Raw genomic sequence first — 14878 nt, 5'->3', positions numbered from 1 at the left:
TCCTCCTCCTCCTCCTCCTGGTCCTGGTCCTGGTCCTGGTCCTGTAGGTTCGGGCCGCGCGTGTTGTCTCAGCTGGTCAGACGTTTGCATTTTCTCCTCGTCTCGTCCGTGTTTGTTTGTCCTGCTCTCACGTGAATTCTCACACAGATGAAACATAACTGTGACATCACACAGCCCCAGAGCGTGTAACGCGTTTCATTCTCTACACAATGCATCAGATTCTGTGAGCGCTGCGTAACGAGCTGTGTGTCCCATGTTAGGAGGTGATTACCCATGAGCGCGTGGTGGCCATGATGAAAGCTGCCATCAGAGACACTCAGGACCTTCCCATGTTTGTGAGTCCTCTTGTTTTCTTTGTCCTGCAGCTTGTTGAAGCATCTCCACATTTTTAAAGTTTCTGACAAAAAACACTTGAAGCTGCCAGTCTGTCCACCAGTCTGTCCACCAGTCTGTCCACCAGTCTGCCCACCCGTCTGCCCACCCGTCTGCCCACCCGTCTGCCCACCCGTCTGCCCACCCGTCTGCCCACCCGTCTGCCCAGCTACCTGTCCACCTGCCTGTCCACCTGTCTGTGCACCTGTCTGTGCACCTGTCTGTCTGTTTACAGACTGTTAGCATTTCTCTGTTTTTTCCAACAGGAACCTAAGATGACTCGGTCCAGACTGAAACAGGCCGTCCAGCAGGGACAGGTGAACTCCACTTCAGACTGTCCTCTCTGTTGCTTTGTCTGGACGAACACGTTTCTCTGACATGAATGTTCTTCCCCTGTCTGTCTGTCACTGTCTGTCTGGTTACAGCCACTGGACTGGAGTCTGTCAGCAGTGAACTCAGTCAAGGTAAATTAACTCCAGGATGATTTCAGTCTGACTGTCTCTCTGTCTGTCTCTCTGTCTCTCTCTCTGACTGTCTGTCTCTCTGACTGTCTCTCCCTCTCTGTCTGTCTGTCTGTCTGTCTGTCTGTCTGTCTGTCTGTCTCTCTGACTGTCTCTCTGTCTCTCTCTCTGTCTGTCTGACTGACTATCTCTCTGACTGTCTGTCTGACTGTCTGTCCCTCCTGCAGCCTCCTCAGTTTGTGGACATTGATCTTGAGGATGACGGGGACTCGTCAGATGAAGAGTATTGTCCTGATGAGGATGAGGAAGAAGAGGAAGATACAGCGGAGGAGGTGACTGAATCTTTGACCTTTGACCTGTCACGTCTTCGTTTAGCTCAGTCAGTTAATGAGCTGCATCATCAGTTTAATCAGGAAACAGAAAATTCATGTTCCTGTGTTTGGATCAGTGAAGAATCTGAACAGGAAGTTCGGTCTGTGGTCGTCACGCCGCCTACGCCGTTCTGTGGCGTCGTAACAGAGACAGTGAGACAGAACTGTCCTTTAATGAGACTGTCTCTGTCTGTCTGTGTGTCTCTGTCTGTGTGTCTCTGTCTGTCTGTGTGTCTCTGTCTCTGTGTGTCTCTGTCTGTCTGTGTGTCTCTGTCTGTGTGTCTCTGTCTGTCTGTGTGTCTCTGTCTGTGTGTCTCTGTCTGTCTGTGTGTCTCTGTCTCTGTGTGTCTCTGTCTGTCTGTGTGTCTCTGTGTCTCTGTCTGTGTGTCTCTGTGTCTCTGTCTGTGTGTCTCTGTCTGTCTGTGTCTCTGTGTGTCTCTGTCTGTGTGTCTCTGTCTGTGTGTGTGTCTCTGTGTGTCTCTGTCTGTGTGTCTCTGTCTGTCTGTGTGTCTCTGTCTGTCTGTGTGTCTCTGTGTGTCTCTGTCTCTGTGTGTGTGCAGACCTTCCTCAGTGATGCAGACAGCCTGGCTTCACCTCTCAGAAAGCATCAGGACTCTCAGCTCAGATTGTCCTCACACCAGAGGACTGATGGACCCATACAGGTACCCTGACCTCTCACCCCACAGGTGCCCTGGTCTCTGAGATCCTCAGGTGTCCTCATGGCTGACCTCTGACCTTCTGTTTAGAGATCTCCAGGACAGCTGAGGGAAGAAGCGACGACCTCGACCTGTGCTCCTCAGCACCTCACGTCTCCGGCTGAGTCTTCCTTTCTGGAAAGACTGAACGCCGTAGAGGAGGAGCTGGACTGCAGCCCGGCCTACACCCTTAACCAGGTAACACCACCCCCTGAGCTCGCCACTAACCCCTGCCTACACCCAACTGTCTCTCTTCACCTGTTTTTGTCACTGTCTGTCTCTCAGTCTTTGGACAGAAAAGATGATGATGATGGTGGCGATGAAGGCTGTCTGGCGTTTCGCACTCGCTCCAAACTTCGTCTCGTGAACGTTCCTCTGGATCAGCTGGAGGCAGAGCTTCTGGCCCCTGACATCACGGCTGACATGTACGACCTGGGTACCGCCCAGCGGGAGGAGGACCGTCACTGGACAAAGTGGCTGCAGGGTCTCATGGCCCCCTACAACGAAGGTCAGAGGTCAAGCCGCCGGCAGTGTTGTGTGACAGGCTTTAATCAGCGGCTGCTCTCTGCAGCGCCGGGCCTCGGTTTGATTGGCGGCACCAAACCTGCACACGTCATTTTCAGTTTCACAACTTTGATCATTTTGTGTTTTTGTAGTGAAATGAAATAAATCAGATGATCAGCAGTCGATGCTGCCTGAAATATCAGCGTCAGGAAAACATGTCTGAGAAATGTGTCTGTGTTTGGTCGCTGAGACAGTTTGTCTTTCAGCAGCAGGACAGATGTCTCTGATGACGGCTGCAGGCTGAGTCAGTGAGCTACGTGTTGGTGATGGCTGCTTACTGATAGCGTACTGATAGATCTGAGACGTTCGTCCTCATCGTCAGTGTGTAATCCACAGTCCTGTGGCAGCTGTGAGACCAGACCGGTGTCTGACGTCCCCTCTGAGATCCAGCCTCCAATCAGCGAATGGATTCTGTAGATGTTTTCACAGAGTGATGAGACGTGCAGCGTTTCCTCGTCTGCTCCGAGCAGGACAGGCTGAGCAGCAGAGTCAGAGTGGGACACTAAAGAAGTGTGAACAGGAAGTGTGAGTCTGTTTGTTTGTTTGTTGTCATTGTTGTTTACATCTCTGAATGTTTGACTCCTCAGAGGAAGCCGATGATGACGACGACCCTGAGTACAACTTCCTGGACGACATGGACGAACCAGACCTGGAGGACTACAGGACAGACCGGGCCGTCCAGATCACCAGTGGGTCCCCCCCCAACAGTCACACTGAATTCAGCTTTCACACACTGAGCTTCATCGTCTTGCTGTAGACTCGCTCAGTGCTCTTTCAGTTGGAAAATGTAAAAAGAATTGCATTGTGGGATTGTTGAGACACAGTAGACCGTATGTTGGACTGGAGACACTGAAGTAAAGGGACAGACAGTAGATGCTGAGCAGTTTCAATGACAAATTGGGAAGAATTTCAGACTCGGTGTGAACTCTTCTTCTTCTTCCTCTTCAGAGAGGGAGGTGAACGAGCTGCTGGAGGAGCTGTTCGACACGGTGAGCTGATGTTTACCAGCTGCTTCCTGCTTTGTTTGTGTGTGTGTGTGTGTGTGATGCCGACTGTCTTAAACTGAAACGTCGTCGACTGTTGTTGGATTGTGGGTAATTTTACAGTCAGTTTCCTGATCGGCTGAAACTCAGGAATGTTGGACGGTGCTTCTGTTTTCTGACTTCATGGACTGTTCAGTGTCAAAGCTGTTTTCATGTGACGCTGATGTTCGGTGGCTGCAGCTTCAGGAGGAGGAGGAGGAGGTGACCGCTGAGGAGCAGGAGCAGCGGGAGGAGCAGGAGCAGCGGGAGGAGCCGGAGGAGGAGGACGCCCCGTCACAGACTGGACCCAAATTCAATGTTCCACAGGCTTTACGGTAAAACTCCTGCACAGTGTGTTCAGTGTGTTCTGATGCATGATGGGAAGTCAGGCTTAAACACATGTAAATTCATACAGTCGTGAAAAAATGAGGACAGCCCGTAAAACATTTAGTTCTTCATGAAAAAAAATGTTCAAATGTTTTTATTTATCTGGAAAATCAAGTTTTTTATTTGCAGGTAAACAACTAAACCTTTAATCATTAAAGAAAAGATATCAACAAAAACACTGAGGAAGAGTGAGGACACCGACCCCCTCACAGCCAGTGTGAACTAACTTCAGTGGGACTGTGAAGCCATGTCCCAGTGTTGGACATCGGTGTGAGGACAGTCTGCCTCAGGCCTCAGTGCAGAGTTCTTTCAGCTGTAGATGTTTGAGCCTGTTTCAGGTCACCTGACAGCGTCTCAGTGGGATAAACATCTGATCTGTGTTTGTTTACGTCAAACATGTCCTCTCTTCTGGTGTCCAGATAATTCAGTTTTAGACTCATCTGTCCAAAGTCCTGGTCTCTGTCTACGTTCTCTCTGGCAAACGTCAGGTTTCCTCCTTGCACACGTCCCATGAGTCTCCTTCTGATTGTTGACACATGCACCTTCACATCAACAGTAGCAAGAACCTGCTGCAGGTCCTGTGAAGACATTTTGGGTTTTCAGCGACTTGCGGTTGTCTCTCCGGGGGAACTTGCTTGGACAGCCAGACCTGGGCAGTGGAACGGCTGATTTTAAATTCTTTTTAAATCTCTCACCAGACTCAGAAGCTGCTGCGGTCTTCTTTCTGAAGGCCTCAGTTCAAATATGTTAAAACACACAGGCTTTCAGAGGCTGTCCTCATTTTTACACATGACTTTGTACTGATGCATCTATAGAAACAGGTACAGTGGGTCTGAGTCTGAGAAGACGTTCCCATGGTAACTGTGCAGCTGGTGTCGGTCCTCCTGTTGGGACGGTGCAGCAGAGAAGTGCTGTGACTGTTTGGGTTTGGAGGAAGAGAAACAGCCTCTGCTGCTGCTGCTTCTTCAAACAGGAACATGAAGAAGAAACCAGCAGGGGGGGACATGTCCCGTCAGGTCTCATACAACAGAAACTCTGTCCAAACACAGCTGGGACACTTCAGTGTGTCTCACATTTATTCCACTGATGGTCAGTCTTCTGATGAAACATCACAGGCCACACCCCTAAAGCGTGTGGCAGTTACAGCCGTTTGTTTTTCCTGTCTGCAGTTTCGAGGCTCCGTTAGCCGGCATGCTAACGGAGCGACGGCGAACGGTCCGAAAACAGTACGAAGCTCTGCAGCAGAGGCGGGCCCTGCAGGACACAACCAATCATCACCGTGACAACATAAAAATGAAGAGCCTGTCCGGCCCGCAGCCCAGCACCGCCACACCCGTCTTACTGCTGGCGAGCCAGGTGTGCCCTGCCCTCCACCTGGACTTCACCCAGAAGCAGCAGCTGCAGCAGCAGATACAGCAGGTATGTTTGTTTCTACTCTGATGTCAAGTCACTTTCATTCATGTAGCTCCAGATGTTACTGCAGGGTCCTTCCAAAGTCCGAAGCTGCTCCTTACTGCGCCACGGCCTGCGAGGAAAGAGAAGGGCACTATGTTAAAAAACATTTCTCTGAGATGTAGACATGTCGTTGGTCACCTGGACAGGTGTCTCACAGTTCCCACAGTGAAAGGCGTCCAGCGAGGTGCTGCTCTGTTGGACTTTCCCCTGGAGAAGAGAATATTCCCTGAGGAGGATCATGGAGCCTCACGTCACCGAGGACTGATGTGGATTCTGTGTTCAGGTCCTGGTTCAGTAACAGTGAGTCCAGTCCTCCTGGACGGGTCCTGCCAGTTTGTCCATCTGGTCCACATGTGTTTTGGATGGATCCAGGACCTGTTAGAGGGTTTACGTTCTCCCCGCCCTCTGGTGTTAGATACGTCGATCTCTGCGTTTGTATGTGTGTACCAGCGATCGGTTCATCTTCATCTCCATCATCATGCTCAAATACAGCTTTTGTTTCTGTCTCTTAGCATGTGCAGCTGCTGACTCAGGTTCACCTGCTGAGTCGCCGTGTCGATGCCCTGAACCACGAAGCCTGCATGACTAAGCACTACCTGGTCAGTCCGTAAACAGCAACACCACAAACACCTTTTGAGTTCAGGATTACGAAGCAGGATCTGTGGTTATCCAGCTAACTTCAGGTTTAACTCTGGGTTACTACTGTGGTTCACTTCTTACCAGGTCACATCACCATGGTAACTAACGCTGCACAGGTAACCTGCTCCGCATCAGATCATAACCTGTTAACAGTCCAGACTGCTGACCAATCAGATCACTGGAAACCCAGTCACATGATCCTTGGGTTAATTCTGAAAACCAAGCGTTGAACCCATGGACCGTAAACAAAATGGACGTTGTGCCTTAAAGTGCAGTACGACTGATGGCCACTGGGTCGGGTCAGTTATCCATCTGAAAATAATTAAACATTAGACCTGTTAGAACAGTGTATTAGAGGGCGTGGCTATTTGATTGACATCTGTGGTCTGGAGTGAATGACAGGCCATTTAGACGACACCATGGTACACAGCGTGCACACTAACTACAGTTAAATGTGTTTAATGTGTGTTGTGTTTCAGATAAAGCTGTGAGGTCACAGCACGGAGGGTATTTACCGTGAAGCACAGACCTGTGAGCCTCAGGAACAGGATGCTTAAGTGTTTTCAGAAAGACTCGTGTAAGGAACATTTAAGATGTTGTCTGATCTTTGTCACGGGTCAAGAACTGTAACATAAAATAAACGTGTCTCTTGTTGATGTAACTGATTAAAGATAATGTAGAAATAGGCTCATAATTCATTACATGGCAGAAACCTTCATCAGTGTGATCGTGGGTGATTACAGTAGTGTGCACAAAAATCAAACTTAGAGTAAACACTTTATAATTTCAGCACTTGCATTAACCATGGATCTGAGCAGAAAGCTGTGTAACACAATGTAATGAACTGATTCATTAAACTTAAATGATTAGAACATTTATAGCTGAGTGTAATAAGACAGTGGAAATATGAGGATGCAGGAGAAGAAGAACAGCGTAGGCCGAGGCTGGACAGTGTTTACAGCACACGTCATGTATGTGCACTGTGTGTGGCCGTAACATGTCACAGACCTGTGAGCCTTCACCTGTATCTGTGGGTGATGATACACAGTTAGCTTATAGTTAGCTTATACCCATGATTCCACTGTGTAACATGTAACTTCACCTTGTAAAACATTACAGTTCTCCTCTTATATGTAATATTAATGGATGCATTTAGCTACAAAGATTATTATTTAATCTGTAAATAATATTCTGGCCATATTGGTCTCTACCTATATTTTACTTTCACTTACTGTGCTGTACCTCTGCTGTTGCTAAATGCAGTTTCCCCACTGAGGGACTAATGAAGGATTCTCTTATCTCTTAACACTTTAACACTTATAAATTATTATTATAAAGTTCATCTCGAATTACGGAAGCTAACTTTGTTAGCAACTTAGCGCGATGCGGCCCAGAGCCAGGAGCGTAGGTGGGCGTGGAGAGTGTCCTCCTGTCCTCACTCAGCCCCTCCCCCACCCTGCCCCCTTATCCAAATATGGTAACTTCTGGCTCCAAAAAACCAAGATGGCGACGGCCAAATCGCCAAACTCGAGGCTTCAGAGCGACAGTTCACAAACCACTGCGATGGTTGAACCTGAAGTTAGATGGACAACCACAGATCCTGCTTCGTGGCGCAGTCTGGTCACTCAGTAAACAACGACAACACAAACACTACGTGGTCACTCAGTAAACAACAACATAACAAACTACTTCCTCTCCCTGCAGGAGGAGTTGCAGCAGTTTGCCAGCCGTCAGGAGGAGGTGTTTCTCCCCAGCAGCTTTAAAGCGTGTAACCTCCAGGGCGCTCTGGATCTGCTGCAGGAGGTGGAGCAGAGAGAGGAGCCTCCTCCTGCTCCTCCTGCGCCTCCTGCCTCCAGACGCTGGCTCCCGACGATGACTCCTGCCACCAACAGTAAGAAGGAGACATGAAGCTTTGCTCTGTCAGCAGTTAAACGTTTGTGTTTCTGACCACGTGTTCGTTCCAGCGGTCTTTATCTCAGCTTGTTCTGGTTCTGTTTAGGCCACGCCTTCCCTCTGCTGCCTGCCAACACCGCCTGGCTGTTCGCCACTCGACCCGTCTTCCTCTACCCAGAACTACTTCCTGTCTGCAGCCTGGACCCCGCCCACCACGGCCAACACCACAGGAGCGTTTACACTGCAGGAGAGGACGGGTAGATACACACTACACAGCACTCAGTGAGAAGTTTCCATGCAAGTGACTGATATCTGCTTCACACACTGTCAGTGGTTTAGACTGACTGTCCCATGATGCCTCTGTGCAGGCTGATCGTTCTGGGTCTGAAGCATTTCGAGGGGGCGGTCCAGTCGGATCAGCTGATCAGCTCATACCTGCTGTGTAAGAATCGATGGAACTTCAGGAAACACGTGAGAGAGATGAGTGGCCCGAGAGCGCCGCAAAAGAACGTCATCAAGGTGACTGGCACATGATCAGCTGCGTTACATCCAGGCAGGTCACAGACTGAGGTCAGGACCTGGTCACAGAGACAAACAGGACGAAGCGTCCAGCAGAGCCCGGCTCCTGGTTGGCAGCGGTTTATCCGAGCGCTGTGAACCTGGTTGTTATAATGGTAATAATAATAATAATAATGGTGTTATTAACAGCTGCTCTGTGTTTTCAGATGTTCCTGACGCAGAGAGTCGTCCCCCCGCTGCCGCTCGCCTGCAGCAGACTTCAGCCAGGACACCAGCTCCCCCCGGTGGACAGAAACACCCTCAACATGCCCAACTGGCTCAAGGTCAGACAGACTAAACCACACCCACATTCCAAACTGGATTCAGATCCAGGAGTCCGCCCCCTGCTGCCGAGGACGCAAACTGCAGCTTTTTCCTTTGATTTTAAATGACAGGTTTATTTTAACATGAAACATCTGTCAGAATAAACAGAGGTCAGTAACATAGAAAGTAAAATCACACCTTTAGTGACAGAGACAGGAAGAACATCTGGAATCTCCCTGTATCTCACCTGTTCCTTCATCAGCAGCAGGAAATCGCCTCACCTTGTTGGTTGTGACCCTGGTTCTCTGATGTTCTCACCTGTAGAACAGTAAGCAGATCGTCCAGAAGACCCGAACGGACTCCACCTGTTACCCCCCCTCCCTCCCCCCGGGCTGCACCCTCAGACTCCACCCCTATTGGCTCAACAAGACTTCCCGCCCACCGCCCGCTCCACACAGACGCTTCTTCACCCTTGCCCACAATGCATCTCTGCTGCCGCTCGCCAAAGCCCCAGTAGACAGACAGGTAGACAGACCAGCAGACAGACAGGAGGAGAGACAGATAGACATGCAGCCGATCGGCTACCTGTCTCTGCCCCGTCCAGGTGTCCCTTCACTCTCTGACTCTCCTGCTGTTTCAGGAGCACTTCCATTGGCTCCGCCTCCGGTCTGCGGAGCCATCCCATTGGCTGCTGTTCATCCAGTCCCCACTCATCCCGTGTGTGCTGACATCATCCAGACGCACCTTTCAAATGCCCAGAGTGCACAGCAGCCCTCCTCCCTCCCCCTCCTCCTCCCACTACCCTCCCTGTCAAACTCCAGCACTACGAATCCCATCATGCCTTGCTCAGCTGCCGCTGTAAACCCAGGTTACTTTCTCCTCCAGATGGTGCTGACGCAGCCGGCTCCGCCCACTGCCACCTCGCAGCATGCTCTGGGGCAGCAGCTCGGTGGACGAAACACAGAGGAGCAGGAGGACGTGAAACAGACCTCCACAAAGCCCCTTCTCCAAGGGGAGGAGGAAGGAGGGGTGGAGGAGGAAGGTTCAGGTTCAGCATCAACACTGAGCCCACTGTCAAAGGAGGAGGAGAGGAGCTCTGCAGGGACGGAGGAGCAGGAGGACCAGCAGCAACACGAAGAGGACTGGACTATTACAGGTGTAGTCAGTTTGAATGGAGGAGAACACACTGGTGGAGAGGAGGAAGACGGGGGAGGTGAAGGAGGAACTGGAGGAGCTGGAGAGGAGGAAGCAAGTGGAAGTGGGGGAGGAGAGGGTGAGCACGGAGGGGAGGGGGAGGAGGGACAGAGGGAAGACAGGGGAGGAGAGAGGGACGAGGAAGGAGAGAAGGATAAGGACGAAGATCAGGATCGGCAGGGGGAGGAGGAAGAGGAGGAGGACTTTGATGACCTCACACAGGATGAAGATGAAGAGGAAGTGATGTCATCTGCATCAGAGGAGTCGGTGCTGTCTGTTCCAGAGTTACAGGTAAACAGGAAGTCTCCCTACATCACTCACTACATCAGGTGAGCTGATGATGTCATGCTTACAGACAGGTTGTCCTGTCTGGTTCACTCTGTGATCACAGACTCAGCTGATCTCTGACCTTTGACCTTTCAGGAGACCATGAAGCAGCTGACCTGGCTGGCAGCCGAGAGGCGTCTCTGTGCAGACGGAGACTCAGAGGAGGATCACTCCCCGACCTCCCCCGGCTCCCAGGAGGAGGAAGAGGAGGAAGAAGAGGAGGGGCCTAAAGGGGAGGAGTCAGAAGAGGGGAGGAGCAGTAAGGCGGGAGGAGACGAGGAGCCGCCGTCAGGAGAGGGGATGCCCAGAGGCGGAGGGAGGTGTCCTGGACGAGGACGAGGTCAGAGGTCACTCCGTCGTGTCTGCACTGATTGTCTCCTGATGCAATTTTCCCCTGACCTCCTTTTCTCCACAGGTCGAAGCCGACCGCTTCGCGGCCTGAGGAGGAGTCGGCAGGAGCGTCGCAGCAAAGACACCGCGAAACTGCTGCTGCTGTTGGACGAGAACATCCTGGACAACGACCCGCAACGAGAGAGCAAAGACGTGGCCTTCGCTCAGACCTACCTGAGCAGGGTGAGGTGACGGAGAGCTGTAGCGTCCTGGACGTGGAGGCGCTGAACCGCGTTAACCTGCGTGTTACCTGTGTGTCCACAGGTGCGTGAGGCGCTGCAGGACGTACCCGGGCAAATAGAGGAGTTTGTGTCTCTTCTGAATGAGTTCGAGCAGTTGGGAGAAGGACAGGAAGTGGTGCTGCTGTTCAGGAAGCTGCGATTCATCCTGGGAGATCGGACGGACCTCCTCCAAGAGTTCGCCGCGTTCCTGCATCCTGAGCAGGCGCTGCAGTGTGGACTGGTGAGAACGAGTGGACTCCAGGTGTATGTCAGGTGGATCTCAGGTAGGGCTGAACTGAGTGATTGAAATCCATGGATCGGTCTCTGTCCCTCTGTCGGCTTCGGTCAGAGCTGCAGGACGTGTTAAACGTCGGTTCAGTGGGAATCAAAACGCTAACGTAGAAGAAACCTGCTGGACGAGCTCTGACCCGAGTCAGGACGCTCGGTGGACAGCTCCAGTCGAACAGTACACGAGGCCGTGGACGTGGGGCGGACATGAGTCTGATCCTGAGCGTGTCGATATCAGATCATCACAGAGTCTGGACGTTTTTTCTGCTCAGCTGTTTTGCAGGTGTAAATATTCTCAGCCAATCATGTGACAGAATCATCAGGTGAACTGAATCAGATCGAACTCAGTTTGAACTTATGATAAAATAGGAAGAAAGATTAGGTGTCACGTGTGTGTCACGGGTGTGTCACGGGTGTGTCACCTGCAGACGTGACGACAGTAAAGAACAAAGAGTTGATTGTGTGTAAACTCGTGTCTCTGCAGTTCGAGGAGCATCAGGCGTTTGAGCGCAGCCGTCGTTTCCTGCGACAGTTAGAGATCAGTTTCGGAGATAATCCGTCACATTACCAGAAGATCATCAAAGCTCTTCAGCCCGGTCCGGACCTGAGTCCAACCAGCATCCACGAGGTACAGCTGCTGCACAGCCCAGTTCAACCATTATCACTAACTGTATGTTGATAGATGTCATTGATCTTATTGATTGATGAACATTTTTATTCTTATATTTCTACGTAAGTTCACCTTCCATGTTCCTCAGAGCCCAGCAGCCAGGTTTTGTTACTGGTCTCGTAGAAACGCTGTCGGCTGAATGTTGGTTCCCGCCCGAGCTTCAGTTTCGTTCTATCGGTGTCTCTCGCTCGCCCTCACCACCATCTTTGTCTTCTCCGGCAGTGAGGCTCCTCCTCTTCGGGTGTGTCGTTTCCTCTGCCTGGGAAAACGAAGCGCTGCCCACTTCCTGTTTTGCGTCTGTTGCCATTTTAAGTTACTGATGAACTTTTCTGGTGTGATAAAGCTGAAATCACCTGTTATCTTGGTTTTCAGCTGAAAGCTCAGATGGCCACGCTGCTAAAGGGCCACACCCATCTACAAGCTGAATTCTGGGTATTTTTTGATGAGCTCCGCCCCCCTCCGGCCCGTCCCGGACAGTTTGAAGAAGCTCATTGGCCGGAGGAGGGAGGGGGTGGGTCAGATGCTGGAGATGGTGTCGGCCAGGTACCAGGAGGCGGAGTCAGTGGTGGCTTTGAGGAAGTGACGCTCCCAGACCTCGAAGAGGAAGAGGAGGGGCATAAAATCCAACCAATGGCGAGCCGGCGCCAGAGGAGGAAGATGGACGCCCACAGAAACTACAAGGTCTGAAAGAACTTTCAGTCATGGACTTCTTCCCTGTCTGATTACACTTTGTTCTGACAGTGTTTGTGTTTCCAGGACTGTGACTAGCATTGGCCATCAGCGATTGGTTATCAGCGATTGGCTATCAGTGATTGACCATCAGTGATTGGTTATCAGTGATTGGCTATCAGTGATTGGTTATCAGTGATTGGCTAACAGTGATTGGCTATCAGTGATTGGTTATCAGTGATTGGCTATCAGTGATTGACCATCAGTGATTGGTTATCAGTGATTGGCTATCAGTGATTGGTTATCAGTGATTGGCTATCAGTGATTGACCATCAGTGATTGGTTATCAGTGATTGGCTATCAGCGAATGGCTATCAGCGAATGGCTATCAGCGATTGGCTAACAGTGATTGGCTATCAGTGATTGGTTATCAGTGATTGGCTAACAGTGATTGGCTATCAGTGATTGGTTATCAGTGATTGGCTAACAGTGATTGGCTATCAGTGATTGGTTATCAGTGATTGGTTATCAGTGATTGGCTAACAGTGATTGGCTATCAGCGATTGGCTAACAGTGATTGGCTATCAGCGATTGGCTAACAGTGATTGGCTATCAGCGATTGGTTATCAGTGATTGGCTAACAGTGATTGGCTATCAGCAATTGGTTATCAGCGATTGGTTAACAGTGACTGACCATCAGTGATTGACCATCAGTGATTCAGTGGTCAGTTGAGGGCGGCGCTGTCCTCAGTGGTAGTGCAGCGTCACAGCTTGTAGGTCCTTCACGTTGCCGGTTTAAAACTCAGTACGTGAGTTTACCGGCGGTGTTTAACTCATGGCGCCGTTTGGAAAATTTTAACGCGTCGCCCAAACCCACCAGGCACATGATTGGTCTGATAAAGACTTTGATGTTTCCAGTTGTGCTGACTGTCTGATATTTGCAGGACTGCGATTGGTCGGACAAAGACTGGCCCTGTCCCTGTCTTGATGGAAAGATCCGCCGACACAGGAGGAAAGGATGCTCTCGCTGCCACGGCAACAAGGTCCGTCCTTCGTGTTCTGTCAGCTGAGAGTCGGTGATGGTGAGAGACACCTGGTCCTCCTGACTCACCTGTTCATTTTCCCTCCAGACTTCAGGGGGCGTATCCAGAGCATTGAAGAGCCTGGACCCTCTGTACTCTCAGATAAGCTCCGCCCACGGTGAACCAGGTGACAAATATCTGGATCTGAAGGGGGACGATGACAGCCCACAGCCAGGTGTGTAACACACCTGAGCTGCATCAGCAGACAGCTGCTGATTAAAATGATTCGTATGAATAATTACATTGTTTGTATCAACAGATCGAAGCGGTGCATCATGGGAAGGCTCTTTCCCTTTGGCTGATGAGAAGGAGGAGGAGGAGGAGGAGGAGGAACTGGATGATGAGGAGGAGGACGAAGATGAGGAGGACAGGAAGAACACTGACAAGGAGCACAGCCCAGCAGTGAAGAGGAGCAGAAGAGAGGAAGCACTACAACCCCCATCTGTCACCCCCACCTCCTCTTCTGTTACCTCCTCCACCTCCTCTTCCACCGTCGTTACCTCCTCCAGTTCCTGTATCTGCTCCTCCACCACCTCCGACAGCTTCACTCCTACATCAGTTGTCTCCTCTCTGTCCTCCTTTCCCTCGCTGTCTGTGTGCACGTCCTCAGTCATTTCCCCCTCCATGTCTTCCATCCCCACCTCCATCTGCGCCTCCTCCTCTGCTCCTCTTCGTCCCAGTCCTCCTCCTGACTTCCCAGTCTGTGCCAAGAATATTTCCCTGACAGCAAGCGGTGAGAAAGTCATCCTCTGGACCAGGTACACCCCCTGCTGCTCCTGCTGCTCCTCCTGCTGCTCCTCCTGCTGTTCCTCCTGCGAGGAGCTGAGCGTCCACACTGTCTGTTTAACCCTGTTGTTGTTTTACAGAGAAGCCGATCGAGTCATCTTGACGACGTGTCAGCAGGAAGGAGCCAATCAGAACACGTTCCAGGCCATCTCTACTCTGCTCGGCAACAAGACTCCCAGTGAGGTGATTGGCTTTTAGTCTTTTGTTGGTGCTGTGATTGGTCAGCTGCTTCATCAGTTTTGTGCTTCATGTGCAGACGTTCATCAGCTTTACCTGTGTCCAGGTGTCTCGCAGGTTTCGTGATTTGATGCGTTTGTTTCGGACGGCAGCTCGTCAGACCAGCTCCGAGGATGAGGCTCCACCCACTGAGCCAGCAGCAGCTAATGAGGATGAAGACTGATACTGACGACTGAACCAATCAGAAGAGTTGCAACTAAAGGTTCATTAAAGGTCACAGGTGTGTTTACTGTACATGAGAAAAAATGTTAATATGAAACTTCGAAATTATTTAATGTTTCTGTAAAATCCAACCAGTTTTTTGATTTTTTACAATAAAACATTTTTCCATCA

The 14878-nt window shown here is 50.7% G+C and overlaps 1 protein-coding gene across 5 annotated transcripts in view; it reads left to right on the top strand.

The window, feature by feature from the left end:
- Positions 1 to 14878, top strand: part of gon4lb (gon-4 like b) — a 17122-nt gene extending 2244 nt beyond the window's left edge. For 3 of the 5 annotated variants that reach the window (XM_041043546.1, XM_041043544.1, XM_041043541.1), the window contains 26 exons: positions 261 to 335; positions 639 to 689; positions 798 to 836; positions 1061 to 1165; positions 1765 to 1866; positions 1951 to 2407; positions 3051 to 3152; positions 3412 to 3452; positions 3687 to 3820; positions 5042 to 5291; positions 5840 to 5926; positions 7671 to 7857; positions 7966 to 8116; positions 8228 to 8378; positions 8585 to 8701; positions 9006 to 10166; positions 10299 to 10542; positions 10618 to 10775; positions 10857 to 11054; positions 11586 to 11729; positions 12144 to 12452; positions 13385 to 13483; positions 13571 to 13697; positions 13782 to 14280; positions 14389 to 14491; positions 14592 to 14878. In XM_041043546.1, the coding sequence (XP_040899480.1) occupies positions 261 to 335; positions 639 to 689; positions 798 to 836; positions 1061 to 1165; positions 1765 to 1866; positions 1951 to 2407; positions 3051 to 3152; positions 3412 to 3452; positions 3687 to 3820; positions 5042 to 5291; positions 5840 to 5926; positions 7671 to 7857; positions 7966 to 8116; positions 8228 to 8378; positions 8585 to 8701; positions 9006 to 10166; positions 10299 to 10542; positions 10618 to 10775; positions 10857 to 11054; positions 11586 to 11729; positions 12144 to 12452; positions 13385 to 13483; positions 13571 to 13697; positions 13782 to 14280; positions 14389 to 14491; positions 14592 to 14708 (5208 nt within the window). In that variant the 3' untranslated portion in view covers positions 14709 to 14878. The remainder of the gene's footprint in view (positions 1 to 260; positions 336 to 638; positions 690 to 797; positions 837 to 1060; positions 1166 to 1764; positions 1867 to 1950; positions 2408 to 3050; positions 3153 to 3411; positions 3453 to 3686; positions 3821 to 5041; positions 5292 to 5839; positions 5927 to 7670; positions 7858 to 7965; positions 8117 to 8227; positions 8379 to 8584; positions 8702 to 9005; positions 10167 to 10298; positions 10543 to 10617; positions 10776 to 10856; positions 11055 to 11585; positions 11730 to 12143; positions 12453 to 13384; positions 13484 to 13570; positions 13698 to 13781; positions 14281 to 14388; positions 14492 to 14591) is intronic. The other 2 variants (XM_041043543.1, XM_041043545.1) reach the window with 2 other exon arrangements.

The sequence above is a fragment of the Toxotes jaculatrix genome, chromosome 8 (genome assembly GCF_017976425.1).
Source record: "Toxotes jaculatrix isolate fToxJac2 chromosome 8, fToxJac2.pri, whole genome shotgun sequence".
NCBI classification, from domain to species: domain Eukaryota; kingdom Metazoa; phylum Chordata; class Actinopteri; family Toxotidae; genus Toxotes; species Toxotes jaculatrix.
The sequence above is the reverse complement of the archived record's forward strand: the minus strand, read 5'-3'. Positions and strand labels throughout refer to the sequence as shown.